This window comes from Psammomys obesus, unplaced genomic scaffold (genome assembly GCF_907164565.1).
Source record: "Psammomys obesus unplaced genomic scaffold, mPsaObe1.curated_primary_1811, whole genome shotgun sequence".
In the NCBI taxonomy this organism is placed as follows: Eukaryota; Metazoa; Chordata; class Mammalia; order Rodentia; family Muridae; genus Psammomys; species Psammomys obesus.
In genome coordinates, this window is record NW_026592118.1 from 16,375,537 (window position 1) to 16,390,347 (window position 14,811).

General features: G+C 36.5%; 1 protein-coding gene across 1 annotated transcript in view; it reads left to right on the plus strand.

Annotated features, from left to right (window-relative positions):
- The window catches only part of Phtf2 (putative homeodomain transcription factor 2), a 136,390-nt gene that overhangs the window by 113,250 nt on the left and 8,329 nt on the right, over nucleotides 1–14,811 (plus strand). Inside the window, exons 11-14 of the mRNA XM_055612807.1 lie at nucleotides 6,701–6,829; nucleotides 8,293–8,565; nucleotides 8,840–8,971; nucleotides 11,384–11,470. Coding sequence (XP_055468782.1) covers nucleotides 6,701–6,829; nucleotides 8,293–8,565; nucleotides 8,840–8,971; nucleotides 11,384–11,470 — 621 coding nt within the window. The remainder of the gene's footprint in view (nucleotides 1–6,700; nucleotides 6,830–8,292; nucleotides 8,566–8,839; nucleotides 8,972–11,383; nucleotides 11,471–14,811) is intronic.

Sequence of the window (14,811 nt, forward strand, 5' to 3'; positions counted from 1 at the left end):
AACAAGAAAATTTGAACACAGGGAACTTCCCAGTAACTCATACTCCAACCAAGGACTATTCATGGAGATAACCTAGAACCCCTGCACAGATGTAGCCCATGGCAGGTCAGTGTCCAAGTGGGTTACCTAGTAATGGGAAGAGGGACTGCCTCTGACATAATCTGATTGGCCTGCTCTTTGATCACCTCCCCCTGAGGGGGGAGCAGCCCTACCAGACCACAAAAGAGGACAATGCAGCCACTTTTGATGAGAACTGATAGACTAAGATCAGAAAGGAGAGGAGAACCTCCCCTATCAGTGGACTTGGGGAGGGGCATGCATGCAGAAACGGGAGGGAGGGTGGGATTGGGAGGGGAGGAGGGAGGGACTTATGGGGGGATACAAAATGAATAAAGTGTAATTAATAAAAAATAAAAAAAGTTAAAAAAAAGGAAAAGAAAGGTGTTGTTGATTATTAATATTTATTATCGATTTATCTTTTAGTTAAACAGTGGTTATTCCTAAACCAGCTGTATACCCAAATCATCACACAGAGACTAGGATTTACTTAATTAACCTAGAGCACAGTGCTGGTAATAGATAACTAATAGATAGTTATTCTATCCTAAGCCTTCAAGTCCGCATAGTTTCCTCCCACTCAGATTTTCCAACATTATACTTGCTTTTAGTCATAACTTAGGTCCAATTATCTCTCCTCCTCATTCCAAGTTCTGTCCTCAACTCTGCTCTCCTCTCACTTGCTTTATTTTCCTCCCCTCTGGACCAGGATGTCCTGCCCTATTCTCTCCATTGCAGCACTGGCTGGTTGCTTTATTGACAATTACAGAGAACAAATGGTGGCATGTTCACACAAACTTGAGACAGGTGATGCTCAGAATAAGCATCACAATGCAATGTCCAGATTGAAACCAGATAGTGGGGTAGAGAAATCAGCATTTGAATGAACAAGGGTAAATTGTACACACTACACAAGAACAGTATATCAACAAAAGGGTATGGTGGTACCCTTTCTTCTGGCACTGGCTAGCCTGATGGGCAAGCTCAAGGCAAGTAAGAGGGCCGTTCTCTTAAAATAAGGTGGATAGTACCTGACCAATGACACCAGAGGTTGACTTCTGACCTCTGCATAGGTCACTCCTTCCTGCCCCCCACATACGTTCAGAAAGACAGGACAGAATGAGTGGAGGAGGGAGAGAGAGAGGACTCAATAGAAAAATACAAGCATCTGAAGAGATAACTTATGGGGACAAGTGTATGAGTGGAGATAAGTAGTGTACTAATATGGCCAGTTTTGTAGTGGTCAGTCAAATGCAGTTCAGCGCAAAAAAGCACCACTGAACAGAATCAGATTTCAAAAAAATTTAAAAGGCCAGGTGTGGTGGTGCACGCCTTCAGTCCCAGCACTTAGAGGGCAGAAGCAGGTGGATCTCTGAGTTACAGGCCAGCCTGGTCGACAGAGTGAATTCCAGGGCATAATGAAGAGACTCTGCCTCAAATAAAGAAAGAAATAAATAAACATTTTGAGTAATTATCAGTATTGGCAAGAATTTGAAAAAGGAAAGCATTAAACAATATGTTGATATAAATTTGTACAACTGCTTTGGGGTAGCCTGTCGTTATCTGATAAATGTGAAGGTGTGCATAATATAGTATCCTCTTGTCCAATTGCAGTGACATTTTCGAAGATGGACACATAAATGTTCATCACACTGTATATGATAATAAAACATTAAGCCAGGTGGTGGTGGTGAAAGACTTTAATCATAGCACTCAGGAGCCAGAGTCAGGCATATCTCGGGGAGTTTTAGGCCAGCCTGATCAGGATAGACTTGTTTACACAGAGAAACCCTGTCTTAAAAATAAAGATAGCATAGCTGTGATGATTATTCTTCATTGTCAACTTAACAGGATTTAGAGTCACCTAGAAAACACACCTTTGAGTGTGTTTGTGTGCATATTAATCTGAAGAGGGAAGAACTACCCTAAATATAGGTGGCACCATCCCATGAGCTAGGATCCCTGACTGAATAAAAAGGAAAACCAAAGCCAGCTCAGCGTTGGCATTTCTCCTTTTCTGTTTCCTCATTGATGCCACAGACCAAGACACCCTGTCATTGTGTTCTTCCTGTCGGAATACACTACCACAACTAAAGTTCTGTGAGCCAGAATAAGCCCTCTCTTGAGCAGCTTTCTCCCAGGTATTTTGTTACAGTGATGGCCAGCACTTAAAACTAACAAGTTAAAGCTTGTAATAAGCAGTTTACAGCAGTAAAATTAAATTTACCCACATGTCAACTTGGGTAAGTTTTATGAATATAAAATTTCATTTATAAGTTGAAATATAAGTTGCTTTGTTTTTTTAAGTAAAAGCAATTTGAAGAACTGTTTAGTACCATTTACATTAAAAAATGAAAACATGCAAAACTATTTTGTATTTATGAATAAAAGCTTATGCAGTTGGGATGTAAAAACATGCAAGGGAATAATAAGCATGAAATTTACATTTATAGAACTTGCTGATTAATCAGAGATGTAAACAAAATAATTTCTCAGTTTACCTGAAATGTTTTACTTCAACACATTGAGAAGAAAGCTAAATATGGTAAAGCTAACTTCCTGAGCAGCTGAATGAAATGGTTCACTTTAAAATATACCCATTGGGTTCCATTGTAATAGGAACAGGGACTGTCTCTGACATGAACTGATTGGCCTGCTCTTTAATTACCTCCCCCTGAGGGGGAAGCAGCATTACCAGGCCACAGAAGAAGACAATGCAGCCACTCCTGATGAGACCTAACAGACTAGGATCAGAAGGAAGGAAAAGAAAAGACCTCCCCTATCAGTGGACTTGGGGAGGGGCATGCATGCAGAGGGCGGAGGGAGGGAGGGATTGGGACGGGAGGAGGGAGAGAGCCACAGGGGGGGGATACAAAGTAAATAAAGTGTAATTAATAAAGAATTAAAAAAATAATAATAAAAGCTAAAATTAAATAAAAAATAAAATAAAATATACCCATTGGTTTTGGCTTCAGGCCCAGTGTAAAATGACAGGGGAAAGAAAGCTCCAGGTGAGGTGTTGAAGAGGATGAATGAGTAATGTTTAAGGAGCACAGCACAGAGGTGTGGAGAAGATGAAGTAATTCAGATGAGAAATTGAGCTGAAAACTTTATTTTAAATATATACGATATTGAGCACATTTATGTACATATGAGGAAGCTAGTAGGGGGAAATTGAAAGACTCATAAAGGACGAAATCTGAAGTTACTGGCAGGGAGAAGCTCGGGGATAGCAGAGGGGAGTGTGTAGAGTGGCTTCTGTTCTGAGGCCGGGAGGCTTTCTCTTCTAAGCAGGGACAAGAGCCAGAGAAAGGGATGCATGCAATAGTGGTTCTGTGGTATCCACATGGCAGGTCACCCAAAGAAGGCTGATTAATCAAAGGGTGATTATGTTTAAGGGAACCAGTGCTTTAGGTTTGAAGGTGACTCATTTCAGAGCTGAAGTAATCCAGGCTATGGCCATGGGAATAGCTAAGGGTCCCTGCATCTGAGGAAATGAAAACAGCAATGAACAATCCGTTAGACTGTGATGTTGGGTGAGGCACATACATTCTCATCTCAGCCGCTGAGTTTAATAAATGGATTGGAGTAACAAGAAATACCTGCAAAGTGTCTTCCCTGTAATTCCATAAACAGCATAGATGCATGGGCTGTGTGATTTTTGTTGTATTTTTGTTTCACTTGCTCCTTGGTACATAGTATTTATTTACTAAATACTAGCTTGGTGAATACCTGAAGAAAATACATTTAAAAATATGCCTCTTAGGACTTTTCAAAGTTATTTATGAAATTGTTTAGTAATTTGGTCCTGTGTGTTTAAGGCCATCCTTCTGTCTTTCTATGAGATAAACACCTCTTAGCACTCTACCCTGCGGATCCAATTGTGATATCCTACACTTATATTGATTAGTATTGGCTTGTGATTAAAGGTTCTTTTTTTTTTTTTTTAACACAATTTCGTATTTTCAGGCTTCCACCAGGCTCAGTTTTTCAGACTTACTAGTTGTCAGGCAGTAGAAACTAATTTCCTTTAGTGTAAAAACTACCAGGTTGTTTTCTTGTCTGGTCATAGGTCTGTGTTAGGTTTTTGCAAGACTATTTTCTGTTTACCATCAAGATGCAGAATTCTCCTTGGGAAAAAACATTGAACATTTGGATTGGCATGTTCTTGTCAGAATATTGCCAAATACATAGTTTTGTTATATTTGTAAATAGTAACAAACATTTCATAGAAAAGGATTTTCTCTCCCAATTATGACTAGGTATATAATAAAATAAAAAGACATATTCAAGTGATACTATTTTCTAGTAGGTACAGCAGGATTTTAATGACCTCATTCTCATATGTGGAAAACACCTGTGGTAAACAGATTTACGTGAGCTAAAACATAATTTAATGTTGCAATTTAATGTTTCGATTTTGAATGAAGATAAAAGCAAAGCACTAGCGATACGGATGAAGATAATAATAATAATAATGACAACAATATTTAAACTTCAGCTTGAAAACCTAAGATCTTCAGTGTGTCCAACCTAAACAGGCCACACATGACCCATACTCTGAATAACATCCATCACGGCTGTTGAGGGGCGTCATGCTGCAGTGCCATAGGATGAAGTTAAAACTGTGATCACGTGCTCTTAGGTTTCTGTGATTATGCTCTCTACTTGCTGTATATGTTTAAACAAAACTGCTTTCCCATATATATTTTACAAAAACACATATACATAAAGAGATACAAGGTTCTTTGGACCATCTCTAAATTGACCAGTTCTAATAGCCATCTTCTCTCTTGCCTTTTGTCTGTAAGAAAATGAAGCCAGATGTTTGCAGAAGTAATGAAAGAAGTACTTTGAGGACAGCAAAGAAGTTGATTTCTTATTCTGTCTCTAGATTTGCCTCCATTGTATAACATTTTCTTTGTGTAATTGAGCAGACCTGTAATTTCTGTTATACAGTGAGACTTGAAATCTATTATTACTTAGTTAAAATTTGTTGCCTCCTAGACTTAGCACACGGTACTGGCTAGTGTTAATAGTGTTAATTGTCACCCTACAGGCTCTGGAATCACCTAAGAGACAAACCTCTAGACACATCTGTAAAAAAAACTACTGACACTAGCTAAGCCTCTAGGACACCCCTGTGTTTCAGGTTTTCTATTCTTTATACATGTTAGGCCCCCATGAGCATTCCCAGCCTTCAGAGAATAGGATTGAAACTTGGGGCTTTGTGTACTGCACACTGGACAGGTACAGGCCTCTAAGCAACATCTCTTGCCCGTTCCAGGAATGTTTTGATTCTAGTATATTTCAAGATTTATCAAATTTTCAGAGAACATTTAATACATATTTTGATAGAAAACTTTTTCTATTCTAGCATACATTTTTGTCAAGAAGTTATGAAATATCACTTGAAATAAGTTGACAGTTAATAATATTTCAAAGCCTGCAAGCCCCTCAATTAGTGAACTATATCTCAAGACCATGAAAATGTTGAGAAAAGATAAAAATGTTCAGAAAAGATAAAAGTTTTTCTCTTCTTTTTTATATATTATTGTCTTGTTAGACAACTTCAATTGAACTGTATTGGTGCACCTTTATTCCCCTCATAGGAAAAATTACATTTCTTAAACTTATGGAAACATTTTTGAATATTAAATACCAACAATGTATTATTCATATTCCTCAGGTTACTATAAATGCCAAATATATCCTTTATATAAATGTGGGAAATATATCAATCCTTGAAATTCATGTGAGTTAGAAATGCTGTAAAATAAACAATTTAGTTCTTTTCCAGCCCCAGTGTCTTAGGGTTATTCTCCATATCATTATATTTTGCTGTCAAAGTGTTCCATTGATTTTGTTGCTACCTGAAGCCCAACTGTCCTGTTTTCTAATTCTGTTCATTTAATCGTATATTCAAAACAAATAGCAAAACTTAAACATTTGATGCTTCATACTAAAGTTTTCAATTTTTTAACTTTTATTATTTCTTAAAACATAGAGGGATAATGTATTTATTTGAAAGAATACTTGTAATTCTTTATATGAGTTCTTACAATGTTTGCTGTACCTGGGAAAAAAGGCATAATTAATCCTCTCCAGAAATGCTGTTTTAAAATTCTATAAAAATAACTGTATCTTTTAATAAAGGCAAATGAGAGAAAAATCTCTTCCAGGATGAGACTGAATCCTGTAGTTTTTCAAAGAGCTTAAGATCTCAGCTATCATATTTTGTATTGAATGACCATGAGCTGGACAGTTATCAGAATACAATATGGCATTCAATTATTTTAGCTTTAGATAGACTAGTTGACAAGTAAGTACTTTTGCCAACATATTTTGATGTATATTTAAATGGTAAGATATTTGTTAAGTTCTAAATTTTATAACTGCATAATTTCTTATGTCATCTGTTTAATAGATAACTAATTTTAAATTGAGGTTTTAATGTAGATAACATTGTATGTACATAGATATGGCTAATGTACAGATAAATTTGTTCCATTTATAAAGTATATATTTAACAATTTTTATTTAGTATAGTTACAACTATATATACACCTACAACTATGCATAGTTTTGTAGACACTTTTATTTGTGAAATGTGATGAATGTGTTCAATTCTCTTTTTTTGTAGAGTCATTTGCCCTGGCTACATAGTTCCCACCCAGGATTAGAAAAAATCAGTGCTATAGTATGGGAAGGCAATGATTGTAAAAAAGCAGACATGTCTGTACTTGAAATCAGTGGGATGATAATGAACAGGGTGAGTTCTCAATCTTTGCTCTTTCTGGTAAAGGGTAAGTTTAGTGGCTATCAGTATATGAACTTATTTGCCTAAATGTTAATAACCTATTCACTTCTCTTTTTTCACTCTGGAAATTGTTACCTTTGGGTTTTTTTTTGGCCCCATCTTAAATGGTGATTTGCCAACAGACCCTTTTATCATTTGAACAGACTGTAGGGTGTGAGGTATGTGTGTGTCACAACTTAATTGTGAGGACAGAGGACAGCTTTGTGGTGTCTGTTCTTCCACCTTCGCATTCTGAGGATCAAACTTAGATCACCAGGCCTATGTAGCAAGTGTTTCAATACGTTATCTCTTTGGACTCCACTCTAGTCTGAACATTTCTATTGACTTGGAATAGATGCCACAATGTAGATTGTGTCGGAGCATGTGTGTGTGTGTGTGTGTGTGTGTGTGTGTGCAAGTGTGCGTGCGTGCAAGTGTGCATGCCTGCGTGTATGAATTTACTAGCATCAAAAACTTAAGCAGGACATTTGTATTGTGCTTGCTTGCTTAGACATAAAGAATAGTACTTTCAGTGGTCAAACTCTCCAGTGGTTGAAGTTTAATACAAATACTATGGCTTTGGTATTTGTTTCAGTTTTTATTGAAATTTTTTGTTTATTACTACTTTCAAGTTTTTTTTTTCCTGATTTCTCTAGATAGCCAGAGCTTTTGTCATACTTTGTGTAGGACAGGAATTAAAATAGCTGCATTTAGAGATTGACAGGCTTCATGTTACAGTTCTCACTGTGAACATTTAAAGCCAGTCAGCCAGGGGACTTGTAACAAGTGGAGCTCTGTAGCTTAAACCATCTGAGAGCTGCAGGATAGCTTCATCAGAGTTACTTAGTATGTGAGTTTAAAGGTTAGCTCTGTGTTAATTCAGCTTTGCCAATCTAGCATATTAAAAACTTTTGTTTTTCCCATCTTTCACTTTTTAATATCCTTTTCTCCTCCTATTTAATTTCTCTCTTTATATTTTATTTACAGTTTTTAGGGAGGCGTTTATTTACATACTTAATTCAGAAGAAAACTCAAGTTAAAGATTTATTAAGTAGTTATGACTTTTTTAAATTACATTTTTGTTTAATTATTTGGGGACCAGAATGCATGTATCATAGTGTGCTTGTGGAGGTCAGAAGCAATTCTCCCCCACCGTGGGGGTCCTGCGGGTCATACTCAGGTTTTCAGGCTTTGATGGCGGGCATCTTTATCTGCTAAGTCATCAATAGCTCCTGAATCTTTTCTTGAACAAATTGGGTTTAATTTAGCATGTGATCTTACCCTTACAGTTAAAGTGTAATAGGCTCATTTTATAAAGTATTAAAAAAATTAAAATCCTATTATAAAATATAAAGTTCCACAGGGATGTGTTTTACTTTAAATTTAATGTATGTACACTTTCCTTTCCTTTCCTCTCCTCTGTCTCTCTTTCTCAGGTGAACAACCATGTACCAGGCATAGGATACCAGATATTTGGAAATGCCATCTCCCTCATCCTGGGCTTAACTCCGTTTGTTTTCCGACTGTCCCAAGCCACAGACTTGGAGCAGCTCACAGCCCATTCTGCCTCAGAGCTTTATGTGATTGCATTTGGTTCTAACGAAGATTTCATGGTTCTTTCAATGGTCCTAATAAGTTTTGTGGTTCGTGTATCTCTTGTATGGATCTTCTTTTTTTTGCTATGTGTAGCAGAAAGAACATATAAACAAGTGAGTGTGTAGAATATTAGTTTACCTTTTTCATAGCCCTCAAAAGTATTCTATAAGGGATGGGACAGGAGGAGGGAGGGAACCACAGGGGGGACACAGAGTGAATAAAATGTAATTAATAAAGAATTTTAAAAAAAAGTATTCTATAAATATTTTAGTATTTTACTAAATACTTTGATGTAATTATTTTTGCTTCTCTTTTGTACTAAGTCATAACAATTAATGTTTTGCTGATTGTTTTTATGCAAAATTCTTCATCTTAATCTTTTTTTAGCGATTACTCTTTGCAAAACTCTTTGGGCATTTGACATCTGCAAGGAGAGCTCGGAAATCTGAGGTTCCTCATTTCCGGTTGAAGAAAGTACAGAATATAAAAATGTGGCTGTCTCTCCGCTCCTATCTTAAGGTAGAATGCTTTTGATAAATGTTCTCTTAACATATCGTCTTTCCCAGTAGTTCCAATTTTCTTGTCTATATGTGGGGTGGGGTGGGGGTTGTTATAGTCAGCAATTTCTCATTCAAAGGCTGGATTAAGAATTTTGTTTCTTCCTAGAATAGTTTTCACAAGCCAGCAGAGGGAGCCCACTACTTAAAAACCAATCTTGAGGAATCTGTAACCAGTGAGACCTACTACTTTTTATATAGTTCTGTCTTCACGCTGCTCCTTCATTTGATCTTTTAAATAATCTTGCAGTTTGTGGAAGTAAAGTATGAAAACTCTAGACCCTAGGAAAAGGCAAACACTTGAATTAATTTTAATAATACCTTTTATCCTGAGGATTTTGTTTTTATTGTAAACAGCAGTAGGTTTTATTATATATGGAATATTCAGGCAAGTTCAAGAATGTTTATGGAAACTGAAATGATATTGAAAGTTGTCCCACTGACCTAGATCTGTAGTACTTTTTTTATTTTAAAGTAACAATGAAAAAGTAGGAAAAGAATGATTATTTTCTCTTAACATTTAAGATTTTTTTTATTGTTCTGTTTATCAGTTTGACTTGTTAAATTCAAATTTGACTCAGTGTATACTAGGAAATGCTACAAACTGACATTTCTTTTCTCACTGTTACATTTATGTTTTATGGTTGATGTGTATGGTCTTTTTTGCTTGGTTTAATGGTAACCATTTAAAATCTTCTCGTATTCCCAACCTCAAGTAGGTATTATGTTTTTTTATACATTGCTGATTTTATTCAGAAAACATTTATTTAATGTTAATCATGTTCCATACATTCTTAATTAGAACTAGAATTTTCCTTGCAAACTTCTCTCTTAGTTTCTGACATTCACTCTTTCACTGATCACCATCCTTTCTGCTTGCAGAATATAGCTTCAATCTGTTCATATTTCTGTATTTCCATGTCCACCACCCAAATTGAAACCATTAGTCATCTACATTGGCCTACTAAAGCTGCTTTTTTTTTCTTACCAACATTTTTTGTTTTTTTTTTAATTTTTTATATTAATTATAGTTTTATTTACTTTGTATTCCAGCTGTAGCCCCCTCCCTCATTCCTACTTAATCCCACCCTCCCTTCCTCATCTCCTCCCTGCCCCTCTCTAAGTCCACTGATAAGAGAGGTCCTCCTCTCCTTCCATCTGACCTTAGCTTATCAGGTCTCTTCAGGACTGGCTGCAATGTCCTCCTCTGTGGCCTATCAAGGCTGCTCCCCCCTTAGGGGTGGGAAGGTCAAAGAGCCAGCCACTGAAACTCAGAGACAGTCCCTGTTCCCCTTACTAGGGTACCCACTTGGATACTGAGCTGCCATGGGCTCCATCCGAGCAGGGGTTCTAGGTTATATCCATCCGTGGTCCTTGGTTGGAGAATCAGTCTCAGAAAAGACCCCTGTGCCCTGATATATTTGGTCCTTGTGGAGCTCCTGTCCTCTCCAAGTCTTACTAACTCCCTCTTCTTTCATATGATTCCCTGCACTCTGCCCAAGGTTTGGTTATGAGTCTCAGCATCTGCTTTAAAGCTGCTTTTTAACTGGTTTTCCACCATTAACAATTCTTCCCTTTATTACTGTCTTCAGCCTGCTGTGAGAGAGATTTTTAAAAACTGAGATTTGATCATATAATTCTTACATTTTTCTGAAGTTCTGTTACAAAACCTTAATATGTTCTGGCTGCTGTTGATCTAGGCATTACTCTTCTACCTGTCTCTCTTGCTCAGTGTAAAACATTCTCCTCAGCCTTTGGACTGTGTTAGTTCTGAAAAAGCACCGTAATCCTCCCTGCTTTATGCTTTTTTTGTCTACAACAGTGCTATATGCCATCTTGTCCTTGTTCCATAGATGTTGTAAGTACCACTTTCTTAAGAAGCTCTTCCTAGGCACACACTGCTAATCCCCAAATCTAAATTAATCTCTCTGACATTGATCTCAGAGCACCTGGTGTATTCCTCCCCTTCACGGTGCTCAGTGCAGCTTATCACACATGTCTGCGCATAGGAGTTTAATGTTTCACTCTCCTGCTGGTCCTGTGAAGGGAGAGGTTTTATAAGTTTTGTTTCCTGATGTGTTTCTAAAACCTAGCACAGTACTTACTTTTGAGCAGGTACTCAAGAAACAATTGTTGAATAAATGATTATAGTGTTAAATAAAAAGTTACACTAATGAATCTATGCTGTGCAGGCACTGCATTTACAGTATTATAAAATTATAAGAAAATATTAACACTTTACAATTCATCAGACAAGTTAGATATATTTTCAGCATTATAATTTGAGACTAACCTGTAACACCTTAACTGAAGCATGAAAATGATCTACTATTTAGTAAATGTATTTAAAAGTGTTCTCCGTTTTTCCCCCTAGCGCCGCGGTCCTCAGAGATCGGTTGATGTCATTGTTTCGTCTGCTTTCTTACTGACAATCTCAGTTGTATTTATCTGTTGTGCTCAGGTGAGTTAACTTGTTACATATAGAATTTCAACCATCATTAGATAAATACACAATTTCTAAAAATAGTTTTTAATTTTTTTCAATTAATCCACAAGGTATTAGATATCATTCTTCTTTTTAATGAAGTGTGTTTTGATAGACTCTTTGCCTCCTTGGCGCCTCACTGCTTACTACTGAACTTCCCACCTAAACCCTCTCTGCCCACTCTAGTCTCTTTTATTTTTTCACGTTTCATTTGTCCTTTTGTGTACCCCCTTCTCGTTCTTCCTTATTGTCTATTCTCTTTTGGTCTTTCTGTTTTTTAGGTTTTGTCCACATTTGCACGCACATACACACATGTGTATAATACAGGCTTTGAACCACGTATGCGGGAGAACCTGCATATCTTTTTTAGGATTGAGGCACTTCGTTTAATATATTTTAAAATCCATATATTTTCCCGCAGATATGATTTTTCTTCACAGGTGAATAAAATTCCATTGTGTATATGTAACACTTTTATTATCTAGACGGTTTTTTTTTTTTTTTAAGATTTATTTATTTTTATTTTATGTGTATGAGTGTTTGGCCTGCACGTATGTATGTGCGCTGTGTTGGTTCTTGGTGGCCATGGACATTAGAAGAGGCATTGTATCCCTTGGAACTAGAGTTACACACATTTGCAAGTCACCGTATAGGTGTTGGGGACTAAACCTGCGTCCTTTGAAAGAACAGTAAGCTCTCTTAACCACTGAACTCCCACCTGAGCCCCCAGACAGATTTGAAAACATGTTGTGTAACTTTTTTTAATGTAGGATAAGAAATTGCATTTTATTCTTCTCTTTTATACATAATAAGCTTATACTCAAATGCCTTCTGAATTAATCTACAGTGAGTAATCTCTGTCTAGAATCTATGTATTTGTTCTTATCTCCTAGAGTCACTAGTTATGAAATTCTTAACTGTGAACCATTACTGTGATTTGACCTCTACATTTTTGAAAAGAATTCTCAGTGGTTCTGTATTTAAAACAATCACAAACTATAGACATCCACCTCAGATATACTTAATAATTCTCCTTTGAAACACCAATAATGCTAATGGTTGGAGTTGGCTTGTATTTATTATGTATATACATGTATATGTGAATATTCTTAATATATAAGTATATATGAATTCACAAGACAATAAGGCATCAAAAATTAAGAGAAAGCTTACAAACTAGAGCAGTTACGTATATGCATCCATCCTGTGATAATCTTGGGTACGAGAGTGAGGTGACTTGTCAGTCCTAGTTTTCCTAACTTTATGACCACATGAGTTTAGCAATTGTTTAGGAACAACATCTCTCTGTAAATATACTATAAAGTTGGAACCCTCAAGCCTACAGCCTTGATTAAAGGTAGGTAAGTAAAACCATGTGGCTGTCAAACAGGCAAAAGCAAGAAAGCCATGTCTTACTCTGGATGACAAAGACAGGAAAAATTTCCCTCCTAAGAATATATAATTATAAGTCTGCCCTTACCACAGGGTTAGGATTCAATTTGGCATTACATATCTCATCCTAAAATTCCCATGCCAAGAATTTAATATACAAAGTAGTACTTAGCCCTTGGATACATAGCAGAAGTAAAACCAACACTGCCCTGGGGGATGACTTTAGTTTAGACCTGACAGAATTTACACAGACCCAAAAACATGAAGAAAAATTTAACGAGTCAACAGATCATAAACAGCAGGATTAGTTTGCTAACACTGTCAGATAATAGGCTAAGCAGATAGAAACCAAGTTTGCTTGAAATGATTAAAGAACACTGTGAGAAAAGAACAGAGGTTTTTAACAAGAACCAATAGTGTCTCAGAGAAATGAAAAAAACAAACAAGGATTAAAGCATACATTTAGTGAACTGGGATATTGAACAAATTACCTACACTCTAGGATAGATAGAGATAGGAAGTACAGAATGGATATTGAGATGTGTGGTGACAGATCAAATGTCTGACAGGAATTCTAGGAAGAAAGGACAGAACTCAGTATTTGCAGACACCGTGACTGAATCTTTCAGAACTGATGAAATTCTTTTAATGTACAAGGACAGTTTGCAAAACTTTCCTGTGTACTGGGTCACAAAATAGTTACCAGCTAGGCAGGGTATGCTAGTGCATGCCTGAACTTGGGAAGTGAGGCAAAAAGATTTAGAGTTCGAGGCTAGTAGGACTGTCTCAAAAAACCAAAACTAATTACCCAGCTAATAACAAATGACACAGACCACATGACCTAGCTATAATATTCTCAAGGCAAGCAGACAGCAACAAGGAAATTTAGACCTCAAAAAAAAAAAAAGAAAACTTTAAAGAACTTACATCTCAGTAAAGTGGTATTAAGCCACTTTAGTGGCACAATTGGGAAATATGAATTCTCAATTACAGGGGTTACCACAGCTCCCAAATGTTTATATGGATTCTAGGAGAAATGAGATCCTCATGCTTTCATGACAAGCATTTTACCATCCCCCCAGCACCTTCTTAGCTCATGTTATAGTATAACCTTGATAGCAGAACCAGAGAGAACAAGAAAAGGACAAACTCTTCAATTCAGGGATCTTCAAATTCGGAAAGTTCATTAATGTAACTTCATGCCTATGGTTTGTTAAATTTGCAAACTTCATTTGTAAAACAGAGAAAACATGCAGTTATCTCAATAGATACAGAAAACAAACTAATTTTTTAGCAGAGACTTCTAAATATGGATTTTTATTTGTATTATATTTATTAATTTTACAAAATAATGGGCTTTACTGTGGTACTTTATATGTGTACACTGACCGCTGACCATCTTCAGAGAATGGTTGGGATTGTACTCACATGCAGTTAAGCAGAATAGTCTTTTGTCGTTTTTTTAAGTTTTGGTTAGATTTCTAAAATTCATCAGGAAGCACAAAGCCAAGAATGGTACATAGCTTTGAGGGACAAAGTTGCCTGACTAGATAGAGATATGGAATTATCTCCAAGGTACAAGAAGACTGTGCCATTGACCGAGAGTGGAGGGCAACAACAGATGGAGCAAGAGCTCTGCAACCCTACATACATGATACAGCGGCATCATAGACAGTCCAAGAAGGCTTACTTGATACGGCAGGAAAATGAGACTGCAGTAAATTTAAAGTATTTCATACTTGAAAATGACTTCTAGGTAGAATAAAGATTGACGTATAAACTAAACATTTTTAAGTTCAATCACAAATGTGTGGGCTGCAAATAGAATATGGGGAAACACTGGCAAACATGACTTCAGTGGGAATGCTACAAGTCTATTTCTTCTTCTTCTTCTTCTTCTTCTTCTTCTTCTTCTTCTTCTTCTT